The sequence below is a fragment of the Atheta coriaria genome, unplaced genomic scaffold, assembly GCF_025399875.1.
Source record: "Atheta coriaria isolate IRGN ID8LTWV9N9 unplaced genomic scaffold, Caltech_Dcor_3.1 hic_scaffold_2_pilon, whole genome shotgun sequence".
Taxonomy (NCBI): Eukaryota; Metazoa; Arthropoda; class Insecta; order Coleoptera; family Staphylinidae; genus Dalotia; species Dalotia coriaria.
In genome coordinates this window covers 3,668,242-3,694,478 of record NW_027045444.1, presented here as the reverse complement: position 1 = coordinate 3,694,478, position 26,237 = coordinate 3,668,242, and the positions used below count along the sequence as shown (strand labels likewise).

At 28.2% G+C, this 26,237-nt stretch overlaps 1 protein-coding gene and 1 long non-coding RNA gene across 2 annotated transcripts; one reads left to right on the top strand and one right to left on the bottom strand.

The window, feature by feature from the left end:
* The first annotated feature begins 1,727 nt into the window (after positions 1 to 1,727).
* On the top strand, positions 1,728 to 26,064 carry LOC135801940 (uncharacterized). Its single transcript, XM_065315480.1, has 4 exons — positions 1,728 to 2,112; positions 14,618 to 15,570; positions 24,259 to 24,445; positions 24,498 to 26,064. The coding sequence occupies exons 2-4, from the start codon at positions 14,626 to 14,628 to the stop codon at positions 25,700 to 25,702; spliced, it is 2,337 nt and encodes a 778-aa protein (XP_065171552.1). The 5' UTR covers positions 1,728 to 2,112; positions 14,618 to 14,625; the 3' UTR covers positions 25,703 to 26,064.
* LOC135801950 (uncharacterized) lies at positions 23,831 to 25,777 on the bottom strand. Its single transcript, XR_010550483.1, has 2 exons — positions 25,643 to 25,777; positions 23,831 to 25,574 (listed from the first exon to the last, which is right to left on the bottom strand). It is a non-coding gene; the product is annotated as an uncharacterized lncRNA (long non-coding RNA).
* Positions 26,065 to 26,237: the final 173 nt, after the last annotated feature.

Sequence of the window (26,237 nt, the reverse complement as noted above, 5' to 3'; positions counted from 1 at the left end):
AAGTTATAGCATTTCATACATATACACTATTATATAGGTATGTATAAGTTAAGTATGGCATCTGCTGCTCTGTGTAGCTGTGTGTATCTGGCTCATTACTTCAAGCCAGCCATATTACAGAAACATTATGCTTATCTGCCGATGAATCAGCGTACGTACATTCGATTTATAATTCAAGTAGAATACATACTCCACTCGGATATGAAATCATGAAATCATTGGATTCAACAATTAATAATTAGAGAGCTGCATTCGTATCCAATTCAATTCAGTAAGTTTAAATTAAAACTAAATGCGGAAGCTAATAATAAAATGTTCGAAATAAAAACATAAAGTGATACATATCTAGGAGTAAGTAAAAAGACGGAATAATAGTAAATTATATAAATGTTTAAGGAAAACGTAAAAAACGTATTTTTTCGAATATAAAAATCAATTTTATGACAAAATCATGAAAATTTAATAGAAATTCATTTTTAAAATATTTTCTAGTATTTTTAATAAAAAGTATATTTAAAGAGGAAAATTTACAACAAAAAAGAATGAAAAGCAGAGGATTTTTCGCAAAGATATTGAAAATTTAAAAAAAAATCGAAATTCTTTGAATTATAACTATAACTATAAAATAATCCCTACTAATATTATAAATGCGAAAGTCCTGATGTTTGTTACACTATCACGCAAAAACTACTTAACCGATCTTCATGAAAATTTGTACACATATTCTCAGTGGTCCCCGAATGATTATAGGCTACTTTTTAATTAATAAAAAAAATTATTTTAAAAATAAAATAAAGAAATAGTTTAGCCAATAATACCTCTGCATCTGGCTATTTGACTACTTTAACGCCATCTAGCATTCCAGCAATGAAGCTCAAACCTAAGTATTATAGTACCATCACACTGTATTATCACACTGTATTACCGACAGCTACGTCAACATCAAATCCAATAGACTACACTATGGAGACTGTACACTATACTTCCATAGACTATACTTTCAGCCATTTTAAACTTCCCGCCATTCTACTTCATTGTTACTTCTTCTGTGACTACAGACGCGTACGGAAGCAACTTCATTATTTTAGATATTCGCGAGGGAAGCCAAGGGTTAAAGCTAGTTTTTAATAAAAATATGTTTAAGAGGAAAATTTACAACAAAAAAGTAACTTAATCAGAGAATTTTTCGCAAAAATATTAAAAATTTAAAAAAATTTAATTCTTTGAATTATTGAACTATTAAATAAAATTTCGTTGTTATTGCAGGTTAAACCAACTTTAACATATTTTCTATAATTTTTATCACAAATCATATTCACAACAAATTTTTATCTCCAAATTCACTAAATTTCCAACAGATGGCAGTGTAAGTCCTCAAATAACAATTAGATACTAAAATCCTACTGAATACTATAATTTATCCACTGGTACTAAAATAAATGTCATTGGGAAGTACTCATAAACTGTTTCATAAAGCTCACAGCTGCAATAATAATCACTGCAGTAGTAGTAGTGGTATATATTGTGGAAGTAGTAGTTGAATATTGTATGTGTTGATGTTGGAAGTTGGAAGAAAACGATCGCGAATGTGACCTGAATTTCGTCCATTCTCTTTGTCTCTCTGTCCCTCCAACAGCATGTACAACACGTATAAACAACCACAACTACAACTACAACTCGCGATTCCCCACAACGCAACGCGCAACTCCTCGACAGTACCGAGTGAACATTGAACATAATCAACGGCGATCAGTCATCGTTCGCGTTCCGAGCGCGTTGGTTCGCGTTACTTGCACGTAAACAAAAATAGCAATAAATAAAACAAAAAGACACAAAACTACAAATGTAAACATAAAGTTAAACTACATAAACTTACATGGATTATTATTAGTATTATTAGTTTTATTAGTATCAAAAGAAAAAAAGAAAATAAAAAATAAATAAAAACATGAATGATTAAAAGTGTGAATAATAATTAATTATTATCATGAGTGAATTATATTAGTATATTAGTGGTGGATCATGTTACAACTGGATTAATATTAAAATAAACAACTTCATGATCACTTCTCATCAGTCCTGTTTGATATTTACTGGAAAATATAGTTTAAGGTTAGTAAAACTTTAATTTTAATTTTTAACTTATTTATTTATATTTAAACTTATTTTTAAACTCGTGTTTAATTTTTGTTTTTATTTAATATGTGACCAAGTTAATTTCCGGTTTGCATTTCCGGGATTTAACTATTTTCCTTTATTGGCTTTATCTGTTGGAATCTGTTAGAATGGACTGTAGTTGTAGTATTGATGAGTTTCTAATATCGATGGAGTTAAAGTTGGAGTTTCTCTTTAACAATTTATAAAAGTTAAACTATCCGTAATATAGTCAATTGATTGCTGGTTAATTAGCATGAAATAATGTGTCATATTTCATATTTCATATATTATATTAAATATTTCTACACCTCTGAATCAATAAATTAAATTAATATATTTTTATTAATTTATGCCCGAGATTTATATGAAAAACTTTCATTTTTCATTGATTTTTATTTATTTTATTTTATTTCGTTTTTTGAATTTATAGTTTAGAGTATAATTTAAAATTGGTAATTTTATGCAGTCAGTTTGTTTTTTATGTTTCTGGTGATTACACCCACATCGATTTTGCGCAATAATTTGGTTATTGACAAATAAATTAAGAAATTATTTAAATTTTATTATAGTTTTTACTTTTTTGGTTAAACATAGCGGTATTGTAGAAATTAATCGAATTATGTTAATTGTTGATTTAGAAATTTGTTTAATGCTCAATTCTGAATGTATTTATGTTAACATTTTATTGATAAGAGTTTATTTTTAACCAGAAATTAAAAGTAAAAATTTAATTTTAGTTGGTTTTTATCGATTTTTTAAAAATTCAAATTTAATTGCTTATAACTTTTGATTTACTACTCTGATCACTATAATTTTTGAACCAGTCGATAAAGAATTTAATTTTAATTGTATTTTAAAAGTATATAATTGTTTATATTTATTAGTTTTCCATTAATTCAGCAATAAATAAATAAATAAAATATGAAGTGACTTGGATAATGATAAAATTACAATTGTTTAGTATTTTACTAATAACTCGATAATGAATCAACTAATAATTATTATTTTTTCAATAGTCTATTCACTATTAAATTCGGAACGGACTCATACAAAGATTTTATTGATAAGAGCTTTTTATCAGCAGTGACTTGACTACAAAGTCGATGACTATTCTAAGAAATAATACGAAATATACTTAGCTTTGATTTTGACGATCTCACAAAGTTCTATTGCCACAACTCACAAAACAAATATAATTTAAATAAAGTTTAAAGTAAAAAAAGTAATGACCCAGTCAGTATCAACTGCAAACTCACACTAAATTAAAATTTCGGATTTATATTGGTCAAAAGCATACTTAAGCAACGCGGCGCCGCTAAGTCAGCAAAACCGAAGAAATAAACATTTATGTTTACAGCTGCAGCGTTTATTGCTGAGTGGTGCATAGCTGCACGAAACTCAAGAGTCTTACGATCAAATCAACGAATAATTAAAGATTTACTAATATTAATTTCAATTTAATATGGTAGTTATGAGTAAATTTAATATTTTATTTTGATTAAGTTTACTTGCCTATAACTTATTAATTAATAATTCTATCAATGTAAAATTTAGAAAATATGATGAAGAATTTAATTGTAAAGATAGCTATGAAAGTAATATTTGTTTATTTTAATTAGTTTTTGAGTAATTAAATAATAAAGTTTCACTTTCAACTTTCTTGAAAAGAAATTGAAAAGATTATGAAATTGTTTAATTTTTCATAGATTACTCACAAGTTAATTAATTTACAGTAATAATTTCTTTAGTACTATCTTTAGAATTAAATTGTGAATCTACTAACGCAAATATTTAATTGATAACATTATTCTATCAAAAGTTATTGTCCATTATTTGTCATTTTGTTAATTTTTTTTTTCAAAATCCAACTTCAATTGTTAATAACTTTTTACATAACACCCAAATTAACAAATTCTTTTCATAATCATACATCAAATTTAATACTCTTTCAATTCTAGAAACAATCATAACAATATCACAATTATTTTACAACTTATTCATAAAAAACTAAAACAATCGCATTATGAATTATTCCATCCAATTTGCCATTTGCCATTTGTTAATTTTCGTATAAAATTTTCACAAATTTTTGCTTCGAATGTGAGCGTTGGAGCGTTCGCATCTTGCTCAAGTTTGTTGATTGTTCGTTGTCGGATTGTTAGATTGTTTATTACCGCGCTTACATAACACTATTATTGGGCCTGCTTTACTTCACTTTACTTCACTTTACTTTAGTTGATTTCAGCTGTGTTGCTGTTTTATTAGTCCATGCTTGGCTTGGCAGGCGTGAGCGTAAAGCAATTCCTTAATTGATAGACTCGTACGAAATGCGAGCATTGCTATTCTATTGTTATGCGATTGTTTTTTGGATCGATGTTGTAAATTTGCAACAATTTATAATCACAATTGCAGGCAGGAGTTATCGGAATCAGAAAGTAAATTGAAATTGAAAAATGTTAAATAATTTAAAAAAAAATTCTATAGTTGGTATTTTTAGTAAATAAATATAACAGAGAGGTATTTGTTAGTAAGTAGTAAAAATTGTTTATAAATTTGACTAAAATTATTAAAATTACAACATTTTTAGTAAAAAATTTAAAAGTTTTAAATTTTTTTTGCATTTTTTGACTTTGAGGCGCAATAACTCACAAAGTAATCAATTTTTCAACAATATTTTTGCTTTATCTGATAACTAGGTTAATTATCTATCTTTTCTAATAATATTAATATAAAATTTACATTATAAACAATATAAAATCAACAAAATATGCGAGAAATTTAAAAAAAAATTAAATTTTTATTTAACATCCTGTATCATCAAAAGTAATAATTATAATTAAACAAACCAGCCGCCATTCTTTAGGTAATCTTATTAATAACAAGTGTACTTAATTTCAAGACAATCTGATTTCGTAATTTATAATTAGAGCATATTTTGTAAACAGAAACATTACAGTTCAAGATGCAAAATAAATATCAAATTATAATAAATTTTGATTGTAAATATTACAAAAAGTAATTGAGGTAATCACAAAATCTTTTTAACCATTTATTTATCATATATTCCTTTATCAATTTTGCTAATTTCAAGAAAATATCACCAAAGATGAAATAATTATAGCATTTTTACGAAAACTTGTATTTTTTTTAATTTAATTTGCATTTTTGTGAATAAATTTTGACTTTAAGACGCCGTAACTCAAAAACTAAACAATCAATCAACAAAATTGAAATTCCACCGTATAGTATAACTAATTACCTTTACACTATACTAATTTTATTAAAATTTATTGTTATAAACAATGAGTTATAACAATTTTTCGAAAAATTTACAAAAAAAATAAAATTTTACTTTAACACTCTATATAATCAAAAGTAATAATTATACTTAACCAAATCACATACCATTGTTTAGATAATCTTATTAGTAACAATTGTGCCAAGTTTCATTACAATCTAAATACGCAACACAAAACTAGCACAAATTTAATCCACAAAAACATATTTAACATTCTACCTACAAAAACATTCACTAAAAAACTAATTAAAAACAAAAAATTGCATTCATATTACCACTTCTATTCCTCCATTGATTTATGATCCAGTGCGTGCGTGCGTTGTGTGCGCTTGTGGTAAATTACAATCACGCCATCATCATCATCATCATCGCCACATGCAAAAGAAGTCATGCAAAACGAATAACATGCACACATTTCATGAATGCGATCGTGATCGCGCACAATACCGCACGTAGTCCATTTTATTCTTCAATTTTTTACATGTTTTACATTCGGTGAGTATTTGATGTTGATCTGATCGCCTGATCCGTTGATCATGAAGCCGTTAAGCATGACATGACGTGACTGTATGCGGAATACGAGTTGTAGTTAACAACATCGTGATGGAAGCGCACGAGGCGTGACTAGCAGCGCGCCAATAATGTCAAAAAAGAGGAAAACTGGCTGAAATGGAAACGGATGCGAAATTTACAGCGTGTGGCTGAGTATAGTTGAGTGTAGTTGAGTGTGGTTGAGTGTGGTTGAGCATTGAACCCGGTATTATGAGTAAAAGCTACAAAAAGTACACAAAAAGTAGACAAACCGACGAAAACGGACAAAAAATGAGCGGATGGGGACTAAACATGCAGGGAATTAAGTTACTAGATGATACGTCCGGTTTCGTTTGTCAACTACAAGTAAACTTTACATAAAGTTAAATGGTTGAAGCAATATGTTAGATTATATCGTGTTTTTAGTGATAAAATTTGTGAAGCGGAAGTTGAAATTATGGAAAATTGACAGGTAATATATTTGAGGTTATGAAAAATTTAAGGTTATGTTGAAAATATGGCTTGTTGTAGGATTTTTTGAATGATTAACGCGGATTTTTGTAATAATTGTTGAAAATTACTGCAATTTTAGTAAAAATGAAAAAGTTTTCAATTTTTTTTATATTTTGTGACTTTGAGACGCAATAACTTAAAAAGTAATCAATTTATCAACAATATTTTTGCTTCATCTGATAACCAGATTAATTATCTATCTATACTAATTGATTTATTGCAAAATTTATGTTATAAACAATTCAAAGCACACAAAATAAGCAAAATTGCAAAAAACTATAAATTTTTATTTTTACATCCTGTATCATCAAAAGTATTAATTGTAATTAAGCAAACCAGCTGTCATTGTGTAGATCATTTTATTAGTAACAGGTGTACATAAATTCAAAACAATCTAATTTCGTAATTTATAATTAGAGCAGATTTTGTGAACAGAAACATTACAATTCCAAATGCAAAATGAGTATCAAATTATAATCAATTTTGATTGTAAATATTATAGAAAGTAATTAAGATAATGACAAACTCTTTTCAACATTTTATTTAGCATATATTCATTTATCAATTTTGCTAATTTTAAGAAAATATCACGAAAGATAAGAAAATTATAGCCTTTTTATGAAAACTTGTATTTATTTAGTGTTTATATGCATTTTTGTGAATAAATTTTTACTTTGAGTCGTTATAACTCAAAAACTAAACAATTTATCAACAAAATTTTTACTTCTTCCGGTAACTAGATTAATTATCTATCTATCTTAATTGAATTATCGCAAAATTTCGATTATTAACAATTAAAAACAAACATAATACAAAAAAATGCCAAAAATCTAAATTTTTATTTTAACATCCTGTATCATCCAAAGTAATAATTGTAATTTAACAAACTAGTTGCCAATGTTTAGATAATCTTTTTAGTAATAAGTGTACTTAATTTCAAGACAGTCTAATTTCGTAATTTTTAATTAGAGCAAATTTTGTGAACAAAAACATTACAATTCAAGAAGCAAAATAAATATCTAAATATAATCAACTTTGATTGTTAATATATTGAAGGTTATGATAAAAATTTGATTTATTTTAAATTTTATGTAATGATAAACTTCATTTATTGTTATAAACGTTGAAATTATAAACAAATAACTAATATTTTTAGTAATATTAAACATTTTTCAAAATTTCATATTTTTTGTGTTAAAATTCATATTAATTACATTTTTAGCAACAAAAAAACACTGCCCCACACAAATATTCAACGTGTTACTCACTCGTCACTTGTTACTTATCATTATTCATTGTTGCTCACTGTTGTTTCTGCCGGTTGCACTATTGTAATTTGTAATTTGTTTTTAAGAGGTCGTTTGACCTTGTTGGCCAATTATTGCTATTGTGACAACATTCGCATCGGCCAACACAAACATTCGCATTTGCATTTCCTTTTGCATTGTAATCCGTACGCATTTTTGCATTTTTGCGCGTTTTTATTAACAATTTACAAGTTTCTTGCATTATTTTGTAATCTTGTGTGTTGCCTACGCATCTTGCGCAAGTATAACAAATTAATGGTACTTAGCATTGGTAATCGGATGTGATTATCATATTAGCAACAGACAATAGGTCATAGAATTAATATACATGCATAAAAATATAAGTTTTTATATATGTTGAGAGGATTATGTCTTGTTCGATTGTTAATGATGCATGTGATGTTCAGTCGAAGAATGAAAACTTTTAGTTTTTAATTAATTACGCAAGAATTAATAGAGATATTTTGAAAATTACTTTTATTAACAATTAAATTTTTTATCAGCATATAAAATAATTTTATTGATTTTGTTAATAATAAAAGAGTTATAAACAATTAAAGTTGAAAATTGTGAAAATAAAAATTAAATTCTCAAAAAAATAGCTTATAAGTGTTGATAACAAACTGATAAGAATAACATTATTATGTAATTTAGTTTATAATTTAATAATGAAGAGTTATTTGAAGAAATCATTTGTTTATCTCAATTAGTTTAGGCATTATCAATAAAAAACTAAAATAAAGCAGAATTATTGCATGCAGCTTGTTTTGAAAACTGATACATTTTTATTAATATCTCTTAAACTATTAATGATGAATTGATATTTCTTTCACAAAAATATTCCCAATTAAATTCTACTTATAATTACGTCACGTTTTTATTGATGCCTTTCTTATTAAAAAAGTTATTAACAATTAAACAAAAAACTTATAAAAATTTCAATTTGTTAACAAATTATGCAATAACTTTTGATATAATAACGCTATCAACAAAATCTTTTTACTAATACATTTAGAATTAAATTGTAAATAAACTCCATTAAAAAAATTTAAAATATCTCAATTAGTTATCTCGCAATTAACAAAAATCTAATCAAAAATCCTTCAAATCAAATTCAAATAAACACGCATACAAAAAGAACTGTTTAGGCATTATGCCGCATTGTTAATACATTGTACACACTGCAATGTTGTGCAGTTGTTAATCTCGGTGTTGTATTGTTGCGATTGTTGCGATACTGTTGCGCTATGTTGCGATTGCATCCCGGTGATTATCCGCGCACCGTTATTGTTATAATCGGCGTGTGTGCGTCGGCGATTCGCCGGCATAACATTCCATCGCCTCGCATTTTTTCACACCACACTCAACCAATGCTTAATTCTGACTTCTGACGAATTGCAACGGTATTACCATTTTACCACCTCGCATAGAAAAAACACTCACTCTCGGTGAGTTACAATTACGACTACGACTACCGCGACTGCAACTAATGCAAATCGCGTTAGTTAGTTATAGATTGTGTCTATGTTGGCATACACTGTTGGCTTTTCAATGCCAAGTTATGTCCGGAGTCATGAAGCCGTAGCAAAACGAACTAAAGCCGTAGAAATTCTATTCACCAGCGAGAATTGTCTGCGCGAAGCGGAAAGTTGGGAAAAACTTGTAGAAAAACCTGACAGATGGCAGCAATTTATAAATCTTTAAATGTTATAAATCATTCTGACGTCATATTTTATATTTTATATGTTTACTAGTTTTGCCCGTGACTGTGTCTTGGATGTGTTTAATAAAAATGTAATTTGTTTTTATCTCTTGTTCTAGACATAGTATGTGTCAATTCCATCAATTAGATTCGCAATTTTATTTTAAAGAAATTAATTATATAAATAATTGCAAATAATGCACTTCAGCGCGCCATCTCGGATTCAACTATTTAACTATAACTATGATTGAATCTCAATGCCACTTTTTATCCTATAGAAAAGGGCTGTTTTTAGGGTTTCCCGGCAATAATTCAAATTTTTCTCGCTGTAAAAACCATCCTTGGACTTTAACGAACATTTTACAAAAAGAATTGGCCAAATTGGACTAGGCGTTGTTGAGTTATGCGCTTACCAACAGATTTTGCAGTTTATTTTTATATTATAGATGTATTTATGTATAAATATTTGTAATTATACAGCGTTTAGAGGAATAATTACAGTTTTACTTGCTTTAGTAGGTCATTAAAACATTAAAACATGAAAAGTTTCATTAATTTGTGTGTTTTAAGTTTTTTTAAGAGGAAAAAATGGTTGTACAACATGCGTGTGCAGTTGTCACGTCCTGTTTGAAGCAATAATTGAATCTTGTGCGAAGCGCACACAAATTATATGCGTTACAAGCGGAAAAATGTAGGTAAATTGTGTAAAACACTGCGAAATGGTTTAAAAATTAGTTATTTACATATTTTGAGGTTATAATAAGTTTTATTTTTTAGGAATTATGTTTACGGAAGCATTAACTATAAAATTAATAAAGTTAAACATATTTAACGCCATCTGTGTGTGAAATATTTGACTATAATTATGATTTATTGGTAATATTAACTTTCATCCCCTATTTTAATCCTTTAAACATTTATTTTTGAGGAAAAAAATAGTTTATGTTTTTGTCTATAGTTTAAACTATTTCCATACTAATTTTTATAAAAATTCTGCAAGTGGTTTAGACGTTAAAAGGACACAAACATACAAATAGACAAATTTATAATATTAGTCCATATAAGAATAGATTGTAATAATTTTCTGGCATTTTATACATTTTACTTAAATTTTATACGTTTTGCAAATTTTAAACCTCAATTTTACCCCTTTAAACACTTATATTTGCAATAAAAAGTAGTCTATGTTCTTCTCCATAATCAAACCTATATCTACATCAAAATTCATAAATTTTTATCTTGTAGTTTAAGCGTGAAAAAGAAACAAACAAACAAAAAATAATTTTATTTTACGTTTTTACTTTTTTCCTATTTTTCCCCTTGAAAGAAAATGTATAACACAAATAATGAGTGAAAATACTTCCTGGACTTAATCAATGCACATTTACTTATCATTTGTATGCATGTGCCTGCATGAACTACTCTTTAGTCACTTCGCTCGCTTAGTAATCAGTTTGTAGGTTGCGCCGCCCACGAAACCACATTTTCCAATCCAATCCAAAACAACTACTTTTATAAACTTTCAGTTCTACAAAACCAAGTTGAAATAAAATAATAATAATACGTCGATAGTTGTCAAGCTAACAAGTATTAATCTAGCTTATTAATGTTGATGTCGATGTTGACGATGTGTACAAAATTAAGTTTCATTGCCAATCGAAGGCAATAATCGCCAATTATTTATTTCTGCGTTCGAAATACGAACGTGCATGATTCTTGGTCTTGGGCAATTATTATTGTTGACGAAATCAATGCGTTCGGAATGAAGTGAAATAAGGCACGTTCGATAAGTCATGTTATTGTTGTGAGTCATGTTATTATCAGCGTGTATGATTTCACTAACAAGTTACAATATTATGAGTATGAGTATGAGTATGAGTATGACTAGAGTAGTAGGTACCTATGAATTGTTTAAGGCGTAAATAATTGATATGTAGTGTAGACTTATTTATAGATAGCAATTTTCATTAGATTTAATTTTGTTTTTATTTACCCGTAGTTGAAATTTGATTGAGGTATTGATGAGATACATTGTTATTTTTTTTATTATTATTGTTACAGAGGAATGTTTAGTTTAATGAATAATTCATTATTCATCAACATTTCAAGGTTGTTTGCCGGCGAAATAGTCAAGGATTTGTTGATACAATGACTTTGTGTTGATAAATGTGGTCGTTTTTAAATGATAATTAATTATTTATAAAAATATGTTTAAATTGTGACTGTCAACAGGATAACTACGATGTTAGAACTTAAAATATCATTGAAACACTATTTTGAAAATAGTGATAAAAATTTGTATAAATTTGTGTTGATAGAAAATTTATTTGGCTTTCAAATATATAAAACACATTTAATTTATTGTTATTAGTTTGCGAGTTATTAAAGTTTGAAGATAATAATACATTTGGGTTACTTGTTTATGTGGCTATTGTAGTCTCCCATGTTTTTTTAAATAAAATTTAATATGTGAACAAACTAACAATAATAAAGTTATGAAATAAATTTTAACTGGTAGATGAATAAACACTTTAACAATAAACATCAATATTTTTCCAATTCATCTTATAATTTATATGTTATAACCGATCAAAGTTTAATCTTTATTTTTCATTTCTTGAAACTTTTGAAACTATTATTAACACCATAAAAGTTTTTAATATAACGGATGTAAATCTTATAACTCACGTTGTATCTCCTGTTATTTACATTAAATATTTCATAATACAACTAACAAAAGCCAAATATTAGTTAAACATAATTTTCCAAACAGGTGTCCGTCAATAAACGCTTCAAAAGACTAACGTTTCTTTTCATTACTCACCTTACAATCATACATTCATATTGATCTTGTTATCTTGTAATAAACAAGCAACAATTCACACTAAATACCTCAAGTAATGACCAAACTAAAATCCTTTTATTTACCATTATTATTTATTTATTTATTTACATTCATCATACTCGTACAGTAAATTACTGTTTACTGAACTTAAACCACAACTTCAACACGTTTAAGAATCATAAAGCAGTAAAATTAAATACAAACTGTATTTCTGGTCTATTTGTTATAAAATATATGTATAACATTACTCAATCTTTTATTACATCTCTATAAATATATATAAACATTAATGATTGTAAAATTACTGAACTAATAGCAAAACGAATAAAAAATCACATTCAGACTAAAATTACATTAGTCACATTAGATTATATGACATTATGAAGATAATATACAATTTGGTATGAAACAATGGCTACACAATTGTGTGATGAGATGAGATTAAACACAAAATGAGATAGGTACGACGAGAGATGTTTATGAATCGAGTTTGAATGAAATTGCGTTTTATGGTTCATTGTACTTTCTGTTTCCACGCATTTTATTTTTATTTCTTTGCGTAGGATGATGACTCGGCCAAAAACATCTCCGAACTAAATAAAGAACGCACAATCATATTTTATTTTGTATTTTTAATTAATTTTTTTGTTAATTTAGATCAAAAATGGAAATTTATATGTTGGAAAGTTAGGTTTATGTTTAACGCATTATAATTCACTGCGCATGTGCGCCATCTTTACAATTTTAATTATTATTGGTAAATTTAAATATCCTCTATTGATTGTCGCTTGTTTTATGTTTTTATCCCAATTAGTTTATGAGTTATTAGGAAAAGAAGTTTAAAAAACATTGGAGATACCAATGCGCGACTAGGACACTAACGCATATAAAATCTCTGGTCACGAGCAAACCTAACCTCTAAATCTGAATGATTAAAATGATAATTAAAGCTTAGTTTATGTGTAAAAAATTAGGTTTTGTATCATCTATTTATTGTTTATAGTTTGTCTTTTATAGCCAAAACAAATTTTTGTGTGTTTCATCAACTTTCAAGGAAGCTATAAATTTTTGTAACAGTAAAGTTAGAAGTGAGTCCAGCTGGTTATCGCCAAATAAGGAACGAAAAGAAATCAACGCTCAGCTAATCAATTATATAACGCCTTCGAGTGTAATCATTAGAAACATTAGGAACATAAGAAACATTCAAAAAGAAAAAAACTTTCCTCTCGAATTATGGTCTTGTAGACATATCAACTTACAACATTTTTTGTTTTTATAAATATTAGAAACATTCTACACACTTTAAAACGCATTATTCTTAGGTAAATAATAAATCATCAACAAAATATAAAAATTTCGAATTTTTTTTTTTTCTTAAAAAAATTTTTATTCGATTTTTCTGTAATAATTTTGTAAACTGGCACGTGCGGTACATTCCTCATCAGTAATTAAAACAAATTACGCGATTAATTAGCCTATTAGGTCATATCTTACTTAAGTCAACTTAACATTCACATCAACCATACTTAAGTGTTCTATTCGTAAGTCTGGTATTGATGTGTGTTACCGAGTGTAAAAACTAATTGCGCATAAATTATCCAGGTGTACGGAACTGTGCGGACAGATACATAAACTGGCACATAAACATTTTTTCAACATACAAACATTAACACACATTTCAATTATTACCGCTTTAATACAAAGCGCGGATGAAACAAAACGCATGCATATTCATGAACAGCAGCAATTATTACGTGCAAATTATTGCACCGGACGGTGCGTATCTGTGTCAGGCGTGCGGGGTGCATTATTATTGGTAAATTCATGTTTACAGGAGGCAAACACTTTGAATTTGGCAATTTAAGTAATGAGATATAACTAACTGTTAAGTCATTTTTTTGGGTAAATTTTAATTGTGAATAACTCAGAGAATAATTGAGAAAGAAATTTGAAACAAATTTCATTTGATAGATAATTTATTTGTCTTATAAATAAAGTTTAAATAATTAGTTTATCTTGATTTGTTTAATAGTTATCAACAATTTAAGTAAGAAAATGAAATGTGTTACTGTCCTACGCGGCTGTTGTAGTCACCTGTTTTTTATTACAAAATTAAAGATTACTAACAAACTATCAGTGATAAAATTATGAAATAAACAAATTTATATAGTCAAATAACTCCTCTATCACATACACTGTGAAATTTATTAATTACTTTAATGACTTTTCCATAATTAACTCTTAAACTTATTTTTTTGTTTCAGACGTTAAAATGTTCATGCACACCACAAACTACGAGCTCATCGTGATAATAGCGATACCCATCACTCTCATAGTCCAGTTTTGGACACTTGTAATCTTCCACAAGAACAAATCCAGATGGCGCTCTTATGACATCCCTATCGTCGCAATTCTCGTCGAATCCACGCTGCGTAATCTCGCCGTTGCAACTTACATAGCCCTACAAAAAATCGATGCTGCTCATCGTCCTGCTTTCGACTATTGTGACATCTTTGCCTGGACATTTAACTCCGCCCACACCTTCCACGCCAGTTGTTTGGCCACCCTGAGTGTCATCGGCGTGTTTTCCGTGAAACTCTTCGGAAAACAAGAGAATCTCCGGCAATATTTAACACCAACGCATGTCATTTACCACCTGTTTTGTTTAACCACTCTCTGCGCATGCGTAGGCGTGGCGGCCATCTTGGCAAAACCGGAAACATATGAATTCACCGCTACTTTTGATCTAAACACCTTCAAAGAGTGTGATTTGTTGCCTTATCAGTTGGATATCAAGTATAATGCATTTATTATCATCCTGCATACTTTTCTGGCATTGATCGGCGTGATTTCTTTATTCTACGCATGCGTGGTTTATATTAAAGTGAAGAGGAGAGGTGGTTTTGACTACAGGAAGAAATCGACGAGTGATTTGAGTGAGTTGAGCTTGTCAACGGCCACGAATCGTACTGATAAGAGTTATTATGATACGTACACGATTCATCGGAATAACAATGGGTTTGGGTATGATGGTGCGTATTCTACGATGTGGAAGAGTGACTTCTCGCAAGTGAGCACTACGGTTAGCTCGACGAATAGTCGACGGCCTCTGAATGCTATCAAGGAGAGGAAGAAGGACGAGTATAATGGCACTGGATTGGAGACTATCAATCCTATCTTGATTGTGTGCTACTTGTTTTATCATTATCCTGTAATCGTAAGTATTTTTGTTTATTTTATTATTGATTTAGTACTGGTAGCGCCATCTATGAGTTTATGATGGATTTATATTGGATTTTCATGGGAATAATCGTATTTTTGTGTTTTAAAGTTTGAATTAGAATAATTTGAAAAATTTTTGAGGTAAAAATATGAAATAAATTTTATTTGGTAGAGAATTAGTCATATATTAATGTGGTTTAAAAAATTTTAATTAGTTTTGATTGGTTAATGAGTTATTTGGGTTTGAAGTCAGACTGTATATGGGTTACTCGCTTTAGGGCTGTTGTAGTCTCCGACTTTTTTTTTTACAAAAATAAAGATTATAAACAAACTAATAACAATAAATCCACAAAATAAACAAAATATGATGAAAGAATAAATTCTTTATCATCCAAAATTTAAATTTTTCTATTATCACTAATCTCTTTGGAGTGATGAGCAGTCAAAGTTGAAAGTTTATTTTTTCAACTTCAAAAATTACAAAATATTTATAAATTAGAATAATTTATTAACTAATAATGACAAAATAATGAAACAAAAAGCATTTTATAAACAATAAACCACACTTTATTATTGTTTTTAAATTTGTTATTATTATTACTTTCTGAGTTATTGCCTATCAAAGTTTGCCCTAAAAAAATTCATAATTTATTGCTTTTTAGCATCTTTCGACAATTTTAACAACACCATTGTTCTAAGAGCATTGCAACTACCTGCTATAAATGTTGTTAAAGCACACTATTGTTCCTAACATTAACACTAGCAATATTAATGTTTGTAACGCTGTTGTAACACCGTCAAAAGATTTTTAACTACCAGAGAAACATTTTTGTCACCGAGATAATAAAATTATCACTTTTGTATGTCAAGCACAAACTTCTTACAAAACATCCTTTCTTTCCAAAACGACAAATTAAACCGTGAATTACACCAAAATTATTACAGCGTATAAAGTAAAGTAAAAGTTTAATTTTTTATATGCTTAATATTAATATTAATAGTAGATCAGACCAAGAATCTATCCAATATCCATATTTCTAGTTGAAGTTGGTGAAGTGTAGTCGAGTGTGTAGATTTTCGACTTTTTTCAACTCCTGACCTACACCTCGAGGTGCAGACCTCCTTCTTGAAACGCGCTTGTTTCATGCGGTTACTGATGATAACTTGCTAACGTTTCTGCGTTTGTGTGCGGTTCATTTCGAGGTCATTTCAGATTTCGAGCGGTGAGCAGCGACAAAGAGATGAAAAGAGTTCAAACGTGTTGTGGATGTGAAGGATTACGCAATATAATATTCCATCTCTCTTGTTTTGTGTTGCTGTTGAAGAGAGAAGTACGCTATGCGTCTTGAAAGCGTTGAATGTATGAATGTTGATCGTTACCATCTTGGATGTGCCAGTTTTTAATGATTTTCTATTAATAACTGGATAATTGTACGGAAAAAAAGATTGAAAGGAGTTGGAAAGGAATTGAGACAAAAAAGTAAGGCATTGATGAAAGTAATAATTACTTAAGTTGTTAATAAGTCTTGTTATGGTTAATAATACGAGGGTTACTTGTTTATGAGGGCATTGTAATCTCCATTTGCATTTTCTATTTTAATTTTTGATTATGCCAAAAGAAATTGAGATAGATGCGTGAAATTAAAAATATGTTTAAAGGAATTATTGAGGTTTCATTTACAGGTAAAATTTTTAATTTATCTTAAACACAAAAGTAATTACAAGCGTTTAAAATTAGTTATTTTAGAGTTTTTGAGGATTTTTTACACAAAATTACTGATTATTTATTAATTATTAATGTTTTTACTTTGAATTTAAAGGTATCTAATAAAGAATTTATTTATGCGTGATTTACAACAAAGAAAAGTCATTTATGGTGATTAGTTCATTAGTTATACGTATATTAGTTATAGTTATTTGGCTGTTGATGTCACCACGCTTTTTTATACAAAATTAAAGATTATGACTAAACTAATAGTGACAAATTTATTATCTAAACTAATTTAGACAGTGGAATAAAATCTCTTTCAAACAACATTTTTAAATTGTTAATTACCTTAATTACTTTAGCCTAATTAGCTCTTAAAATTGAATATTTTTCTAAAAAACTCAACTTTTTTGTATTTTTTACTAAAATATAATTAAAACTGATTTTTAAACAAAAAAAATATAATAAACTTTACAGAGTGTTCTAAATAATTTTTTAATATTAAAATATGAAAGTCTGAATTCCTCGCAAATGTGTGACACTTAATTTGCACGATTGTAAAGTTATGATAATAAAGTGCAAATTGGTCAATAATTTACACCTTAACAGACAGACACATTCTTATACTGACAATATACAGAGTTGTTTTATATCCGTTCTCGACGTGTCTTTACGACTGGGAAGCACCGTTAGCAGCTCTGATTATATTCACGAGATTCACGCATGTTTTGCACATTATTATTCCGTGGCACATTGACATCATGCTGAATGCGCGCAGGAATCGTACGAATTGGAAACGCTAAACATTCGAAACTATTTTTATATTTCTGCCAGCATTCCACCCAACGGTATTTGACATTTTAGTGTCATTATAATTAAAATCGAAAAATCTGGGGAATTGCGAGAATCTAGGAGTAATTAAAATAATTGGTTTGACTAATTTAGTAAATTAGAAAAATTATTAAACGATTAGATGTGGAGAGAAAAAAAATTGTGTAAAAAGTGTAATTATTAATTAATTATACAAAAGATAATTAATTTTTATTCATTATTTTACTGGTTATGTATTTAGGAGGAAATTCTAGTTCTACTTTATAAATATTTTATTGATTATAGTGTTTTATCAAAAGTTACAAAACAATTTGTGTTAATTTTACTATATTTTTTTGTTTTTTTACTAAATTAAAATTTAATTGTTAATAATTTTTGGTATATAAGTCGAATGAGCAAATTATTTGCATAATTATAAGCAGAATTTAATTTTGAACACAATTCTATAAAATTATTAGTTTTGCTTCATTACTTTTTGAGTAATTACAGAATTATTGTGATTGAGTTTCATCACTTGCAATACTACTGCAATTGTATAGATTTTTATTAATTACACCAAATCCAATCAAGTTAGAGTCAAGATTTCATTTCTGAGCTATTTAGTATTAAATTTAGAATCTATGTCGGTTACTATTTTACTGATAACAAAATGTTATCAAGTATTACAGATCAATTGTGGTAAATTATCATTTTTTAAAACTTTTTTTCTCAATGCAAATTTCAATTGTTAATAACTTTTTAAGAAATAATTATATTAACAAAATCTTTTCACGAATTGACGTAAAATTTAATATATTATCAATATTTGAAAGAATGATTTTGATAACAACAATATTTTATAAATAGTTTATGAAAAACCATAACGAATCAACTTTTTTCAACATTTTTTCTTGAAAGCAGAACCAGAAATGAAATTTTCACATTTTTCTCTTCTCAATATAAATACACCGGAAGTAAAATATTCTATTTAATCTATTTCTTCATGTTAATTCTTGTTTTCTTAGTGACTCACTTAAGATTTAAATTAAACACACTTACTTAAGTGTTTTGATTCTCTATTAGCAATATCAGTTTACAATTCACTTCGTATTACAATTTGACTATGTATTAGCAATGTCATTTCTGGTTCTGGTTAGATTTCTACTTGCATTTCTTTCCACTGGAACAAATTCGCATCTTGTTCACAATCACATTTCTCTCTATTACTAGTTCTAGTGCTAGTTTATTCCACTTAAGTTTAGTCTACTTAGAAATTAATTTGCATCAGAGCCACTCTATTCGCTTGACGTTTACTATCGAAGTGTAATTGCAATTAATATTGAACGTCTGAGAATAAGAACAAGATATGTTTAATGTTTGAATGATTGTTTTAATCATGCCAGATTAATTATAAACACAAATCGTTTTCTAAGTAGAATTATTTCCTTGTGATAGGAAATATTTCATGTTTAATTATGTTGTGAAATTTTAAACTCGAATAACTTTTTAAGTTTTTGTGATGAATACAATTAGATAACATGTTTAATTAGGTTTAATTTTATGTTTAGCTATTGAATTTATTTTTATTATTTTCCGAGTTACAAGACTTTGAAGTTAACATTAATATTAGTTACTCGCTCATTCGGCTATTGTAGTCTCCCAATTTTTTGTGCAAATCTCAAGATAACAACTAAACTAATCGTGATAAAAACATAAATCAAACGTTAGTTGATAATATATTAAATTCTCTTTCGAATGATATATAATTTTAATTCATTAAATCAATAACTTTTCCACAATTTCTTCCCAAAGTAAGTTAAGACTATTCATGTATAAAAACAAGAACAAAATCACTTTTAATGAAATACTTCATTAATTACAAACATTTATCCTATATCCAATCATAAATAACAAATTAAATTAACAACATTCCTACCTTAACTGTTTTCTAATCATTAATCACTTTATCCAAGCGTTTACACACCGTAATTGTAATCTAATATTCATCCACATGATATTTTACACATGAAATTTTAAAAGGTCTGATAGTAGATGGCAAAAATTTTCATCACATTTAAAAGTCACGGCATATCACGATGCACAAAGTTTATTAACATTCGTGCATAGTTTTCAATTTTTAAACCCAAATACAACTAATGAATAAATAAATATAAATATAATAAACTAGAATAAAATCTAGTAGAAATAAATGACGAATATGTTAAGAATGTTAAGAAAAAGATGGAAACGCGGTGAAAACCAGTGAAACCATGCGTGACATCGTTATACCAAGAAGTCGAGATGTTGAGCACGAGTAGTGTAAAGTGTGTACTTAACTTAATAGTTATTAGCCAGCCATGTGGCGTTTGAGAAATCACGCAAAAAATAAAAACCACGCTGGAAACCGATGAAAACCAGAAGTGATTATGATAAGTTTAGAAAATCAACTGTGTGCATCAATAATTTACATTCGTATATTAATGATTAATTTAACTCAAGTAAACTAAACTTAACTTAAGTAAAAAGCTTTTAATACTTAGTTTATGGCAATAAACGTTTTCGTCTTAATTTATTTTATGATTTGTACTTAAAGCAAGTTATTAAGATTTAAGTATTAACTGTGAATAGAAAATATTTTGTAAATGTTTGTGTTTAATATGTTGTAAGGCAATTATTGACAATTTGTTTAATTTATTGTGGTAATCTGCGCGTTTATTCGCCACTTGCCATTATCGCACAATTAGCAAGGAAAGTTTTGTTCGGTTCTGTTTCGATGGGTTTCGCTTTCTGCTCGCTTTCAAAATATAACAGACAATAATTAACATAAGAGTAGATAATATGTAAGCAAACAAATCATATGAATTGTACAAATCATCCATCAACAATTGTGAGTGAGTGAGTGAGCTTTTGTTATCAGTTATATATAAAAGTCATAATATTGAACAGAATTGAGAAATCAAGTTATTACTAAAAGTAATTACATTATATTATTATTATTATTATTGTCAGTCGTGGTTTAAAACTTGTTTGTGTTTGTTTGTAATAATATTATGATGATAAACTTACTCGTAATTAAGTTTCTGAGTTTAGGTTTTTGTTCTGCTTTTGGTTATGGTTATGCTTTGGCATTCAGAGTTATGGTTTTGTTTGGTGTTGATTTCTTGTGTTAAATCGTTAAATTAGTTTATTGTTATTGTAGTGAATGGTTAATGACTTAATTGCGTCTTAATCAGTGAACAAATGAACTAATTTCAGATGTGGAATGACATTAAATGAACATGAGTGAGAATAAGATGATATTTGACAGTGTACAGAAGTTTTGAAAGAATTAAAACAGCATAAATTAGATTTGTTGTGGTTTATAATGTTTTTCATGCATTTTGTTAACAAAATTCGCTTTCACTTTTAATTTTTTGTGTAGTTTTCAGTTTTTCTTATTTAATTTTAACTTTAAACTCAAGTAACCTCGAAAGTTTTAACGATAGCATGATAAAACTTGAATGGGTTGATAACAAATTAATTTGGTTTTAATTTTTGATATAAAGATTTAATTTATTGTTATTTATTGAAGAATTATAATGGTTTTTAATTGTGATACATTTGGGTTACTCGCTTATGTCGCTGTTGTAGTCTCCAGCTTTTTTTTACCAATTTTATGATTGCGACTAAAATAATAGTGATAAAAATAACAATTAAACCTTAATTGATAATAGATTAAATACTCTTTCGATGATAGTATTAGTTATATTAATCAGATAATAATATCTTATAATATCTTATAATATCTTAATAATATCTTTTGAGTAATTTATTGACAAAGTAAAATCTTTGCAATTTTGATTAAAATTAATTTAACTTCCCTGCAAATGCGAACTAAAATTTAATTTTTATTAATCGATACATTAATTATAAATGTCATAACTATTGCTAAATATTTAAACAAATATTCACAATCCAATAATATATTTTTCACTAATAATCTTGATAAAATCCAAAGACATTTATTAATGTTACAATTCCATGTATTTCTATTTATTAAATATTACTCAGTGTAAATTAGAAACTGTAATTTATTGCATGCAAGAACGAAGCATACGCGTAGAGGCATAGAAATCGAAAGTGCTCTTCATTTTTAATTTGCATTTTGCTGTGCGCTTGCTTTTCGTTCAGTTTTCGATTAGGTTTATCTCGAGCATCGCGGTTTCTCTTCGCCGAACAGCCAACGAAACTCACGCCTGCGCCTGTAAAATCACTGCAATCTGCACTGGCAATGTTGTTGCTATTTGCAAATCTATTTGTTCATCTATTTGTAAATACACATTCATGTACGTAGGACTTAATTGTGGGAGTGTGTTTAAAACGCTTTAAATGCTTTAAAAGTTTTAATAGTTTAAGAGTTAAGCCGTTTAAACGTTGTTTAAATATGCAAATATGCAAATATTCAAATGTGTAACTTGTTTCGTAATTAAACACGGATTAATTAATAAGTTTCACATGATTTGCATTTGTTTGTATGGGTTTTGAATAGATTTAGAAGGTGTTGATAATGTTAAGTGAAATATCGCATATTATGGATATACTATTAATTTGGTTATAGTAAGAGTGCAGTAATTTTTGATTGAGTTGATGGATCTTTATAATTCTTTCATAGATTTCAAGAACAAGAGTTTCTCATTAAATTACCAGTTTGTTTTTGTTTGATAAGTAAAGAGAACGTACTGAAAAAAGGATTCAAAGTTGACATATTTTTTGAAAATTTTTAAAACACGCTTTAGGAAACACTCTGTATCTTGTGATTCGTTTGGTAAATTTTGATGATTTTTATTTTAATTCATAGAACAAGAGTTGCTTATTCTAACCATTTTTTTATTTGAGCTTGAAAGCTCCGAAAAATGTCCTAAAACTGTGTCTAAAGTTGATCAATTTTGCTAATTTTTGAAAACACGCCGCGAAAAACACCCTGTATCTCATAATTCATTTTAAATATTTAAACACTTTTTAGTTTATAGTAAAATATAAGACTTATTTATTCTATTACAATTTAAATCAACATTTAGAATCATCTAGAAATGCCCTAAAATTGCTTTCAAACTTCATCATTTTTTCACAAATTTTTACAATTTTTTTTGCTAAAAAACGTCAAAAACTACTATTTTTCTTTCATATTATATCATATTTATGTACAAAAATTATCCTTTAACAAATAACAACCTAAAACTATAAATTAAAACAGCTTATTACCCAAAAATTGTTAAAATCTCATTTTAACACAAAATAATCAAATATCACCAATCTAGGTGTGTAAAATCCTTCCAACTCGCCGCAAAATCATTCTAAAACCTCTCAAGTCGTTTTGTAGGTCAAAATACCAATCTCTACTCACCAGCCAACACACCAGACGTTTAAGTTTTAGCTTAACTTTGAGTCTGAGAAGGCGGGCGCCTGTTGTGACTCTACAACTCGAACGTTTTCCGTTCCCAGCTCACTTCTCAATAATGACAACAATCTCAATGCTGAGATCCGACCGAATCTCACGATCCGCACACGTTATTATTTTGTAACACTCCTAAATACTTAATACTTAATATATACTTAAAAATCAATCATTTTTTGCATTCATTCAAGAAATGAAAGGCGCGCACAAACACGCAAAAAATAAGGACAAATGCAACAAAAAGCATTTTAATCTATGTTCAATGCCGTAAATAATTAAATCACACACTGGAAACAATACAACCAGTTTAAATTCTCATTTAATTCATATCGTAAGCAATCGAAAGTGAAAATTAACAAAAAACGTTTAAAATGTGTTGTAAACCATTTAATAACACATTAATATTAATACGTTTCTAATATATAATAATTATTTATCAAATTCTATAGTTACAATGTATAATTTTATTGTTTTTGTCGAAATTTCGTTTGTATTCTTTATTTTTATACACTGTGAATTCATGTGAACGTAAAAAATGTTATAACGTAATGAGTAACAATGAGATCACTTTCGTTTGTTTTGCGTTTCATGCCATTTCATTTCATCATTACAACATTACGAAATTAAACGTTCTCATCATCCATTTTCAATTTTAAACATGAATTTAACTCACAATATGATTGAATAACATTTTAAGTGTTTATATTCATCATTATTTTATTATTTCACAGGCATTGTGTATATTCCCAAGTTTAATCACTCCATGGCCGATCAGTAGCGTGATTTTGTGGTTAGGTTTACTACAAGATCTTTTAATACCGATTTCCTTGGGGATTGTTGATTCAAGATTCAATAATTGGGTGTCACGGGTCTACAGATGCACAGAGAAGCGACACATTGAAGGAAAACTCCCTCATAGTAAGATTATTTGCATTTTTAATAAATATTTATTAATATTTGGTGTTTTTAGTGGGTTTAGATGGAAAATTCCGCCATTTTTCAACCTCTCAACCACAGAGTCTTGAAATCAACCAGATGCATCCCCTGAGATGTTACCCAACAACCACAACAACAAATTCTAATAATATAAACAACCTAAACATAAATTCGATGAATTCCACGACTGAAACAGCTCATAAATTCCCGATTACGAATGGTTCTTTATATACAAGTATCGATGGACGTGTTCCTGTCATACATAACTACAGAAGACATCATAATGATCAACGAAACAACACAACAGTTGGAATTAACGCTATAAACTTAAATTTACACTCTGCTAATTTGCAATCAAGACCTAGAATGCAGGAATTGAAAGAGAATCGTTTAGTAAATAACAATTTCTGTCAAAACTATTCATTTCCTAGTGTTAATGTTAAATCTCTGCCTTCTTCGTCTAATTCTTCGATGAACAACGAATTATTACATCAGAATCATTACCAACTACCGCATCAACATCTACAGCAACCCACACAGCATAATCATGGATTATTAAAGCCTTATCTTAAGCATGTGAGCTTAAGTCAGAATTCTCTACGTCAGATACCTTTAGGTAATGAAGAAGCAACGAAAATCCGCTCTAAAAGTTATGAATCTTTGAATGAGTTAACCACTGAGAGTAAATCATCACAGGAAAGGCTGCAGTTGAAGCCTGGACAACATTCTGATGATGAAGATGATGAATATCAGGATTATGACAGTTCATCTTCTTCGTTTTCTATCACGACTGAAGCCAATGGAGATTTTGAGTTTTTCCATAAAACTACAAACAATACAAATGTTAATCAACTACCAGATACAAGAAAATTTACTCGTGGAGAGTTTAGAGCTTCAGAGAATAAAAATAACTTGAATGAATTCAAGATAAAGAGGTCTAATTCAAAGAGATCACTGGAAAACCTGCAGGCTTATATAGATGAGGATTATTTTAGTCAGCAGGAGACTTTGCAGCGGAGTTGTTCGATGATGAGTGCTGAGAAGTCGTTGTCTGCTGAGTTTTTGAATGAGAATGCCCGAGAAGCTAACTTTTTGGACGTTGAATGGAGTCCTGTGAAAGGATATGCGAATGCAAGTCATAATCAAGGTCAATTGCATGCTAATCATAATCATAATCACCAGTTCTATGCTGGGAGTGTACCAGACTTGAAGAAGATTTTCATTTCGGAATATCTTTAAGGTAAAGCTGTTTTTTGTTTGTATTACTGCCAAATATTGGAGGTTATGACCAATTATTACCCAATACCCTAATCATGTATAGACTATATTTAACATTTTCGTATGTTGTAATAATTATAAGTTGTATGTGGGTCATATTGACTTGTCCGTGGATGTTTATTGATAGTTTTCACATTTCTCATAATTGTAGTGTGTATTTAAACGTTTTTGTAATGTTTTTGTAACGTTTGCCGTTTTGATGTTGAATGTTTTTTATGTGTAAATAATTAGAGAGTAGAGTAGAAATGTTTGTATATTGTTGTTTTGCAAGGAATGTACAAGATGTTAACATGTGTTACGAATATAACTTTATATGCAGTATATTTTGTGGTTTTTATTTGTATTCTATTACAAAAAAGTTAACTTTACGTCTTTTTAGGCTATTTTTGTAGTTTTTGGAATGATTTGATGCAATTTTAATGAAAATATGTGATTTTACGATGAATATATACTTTAATTAGCTATTTATGTAATATACAATGTTTATTTATTGCTA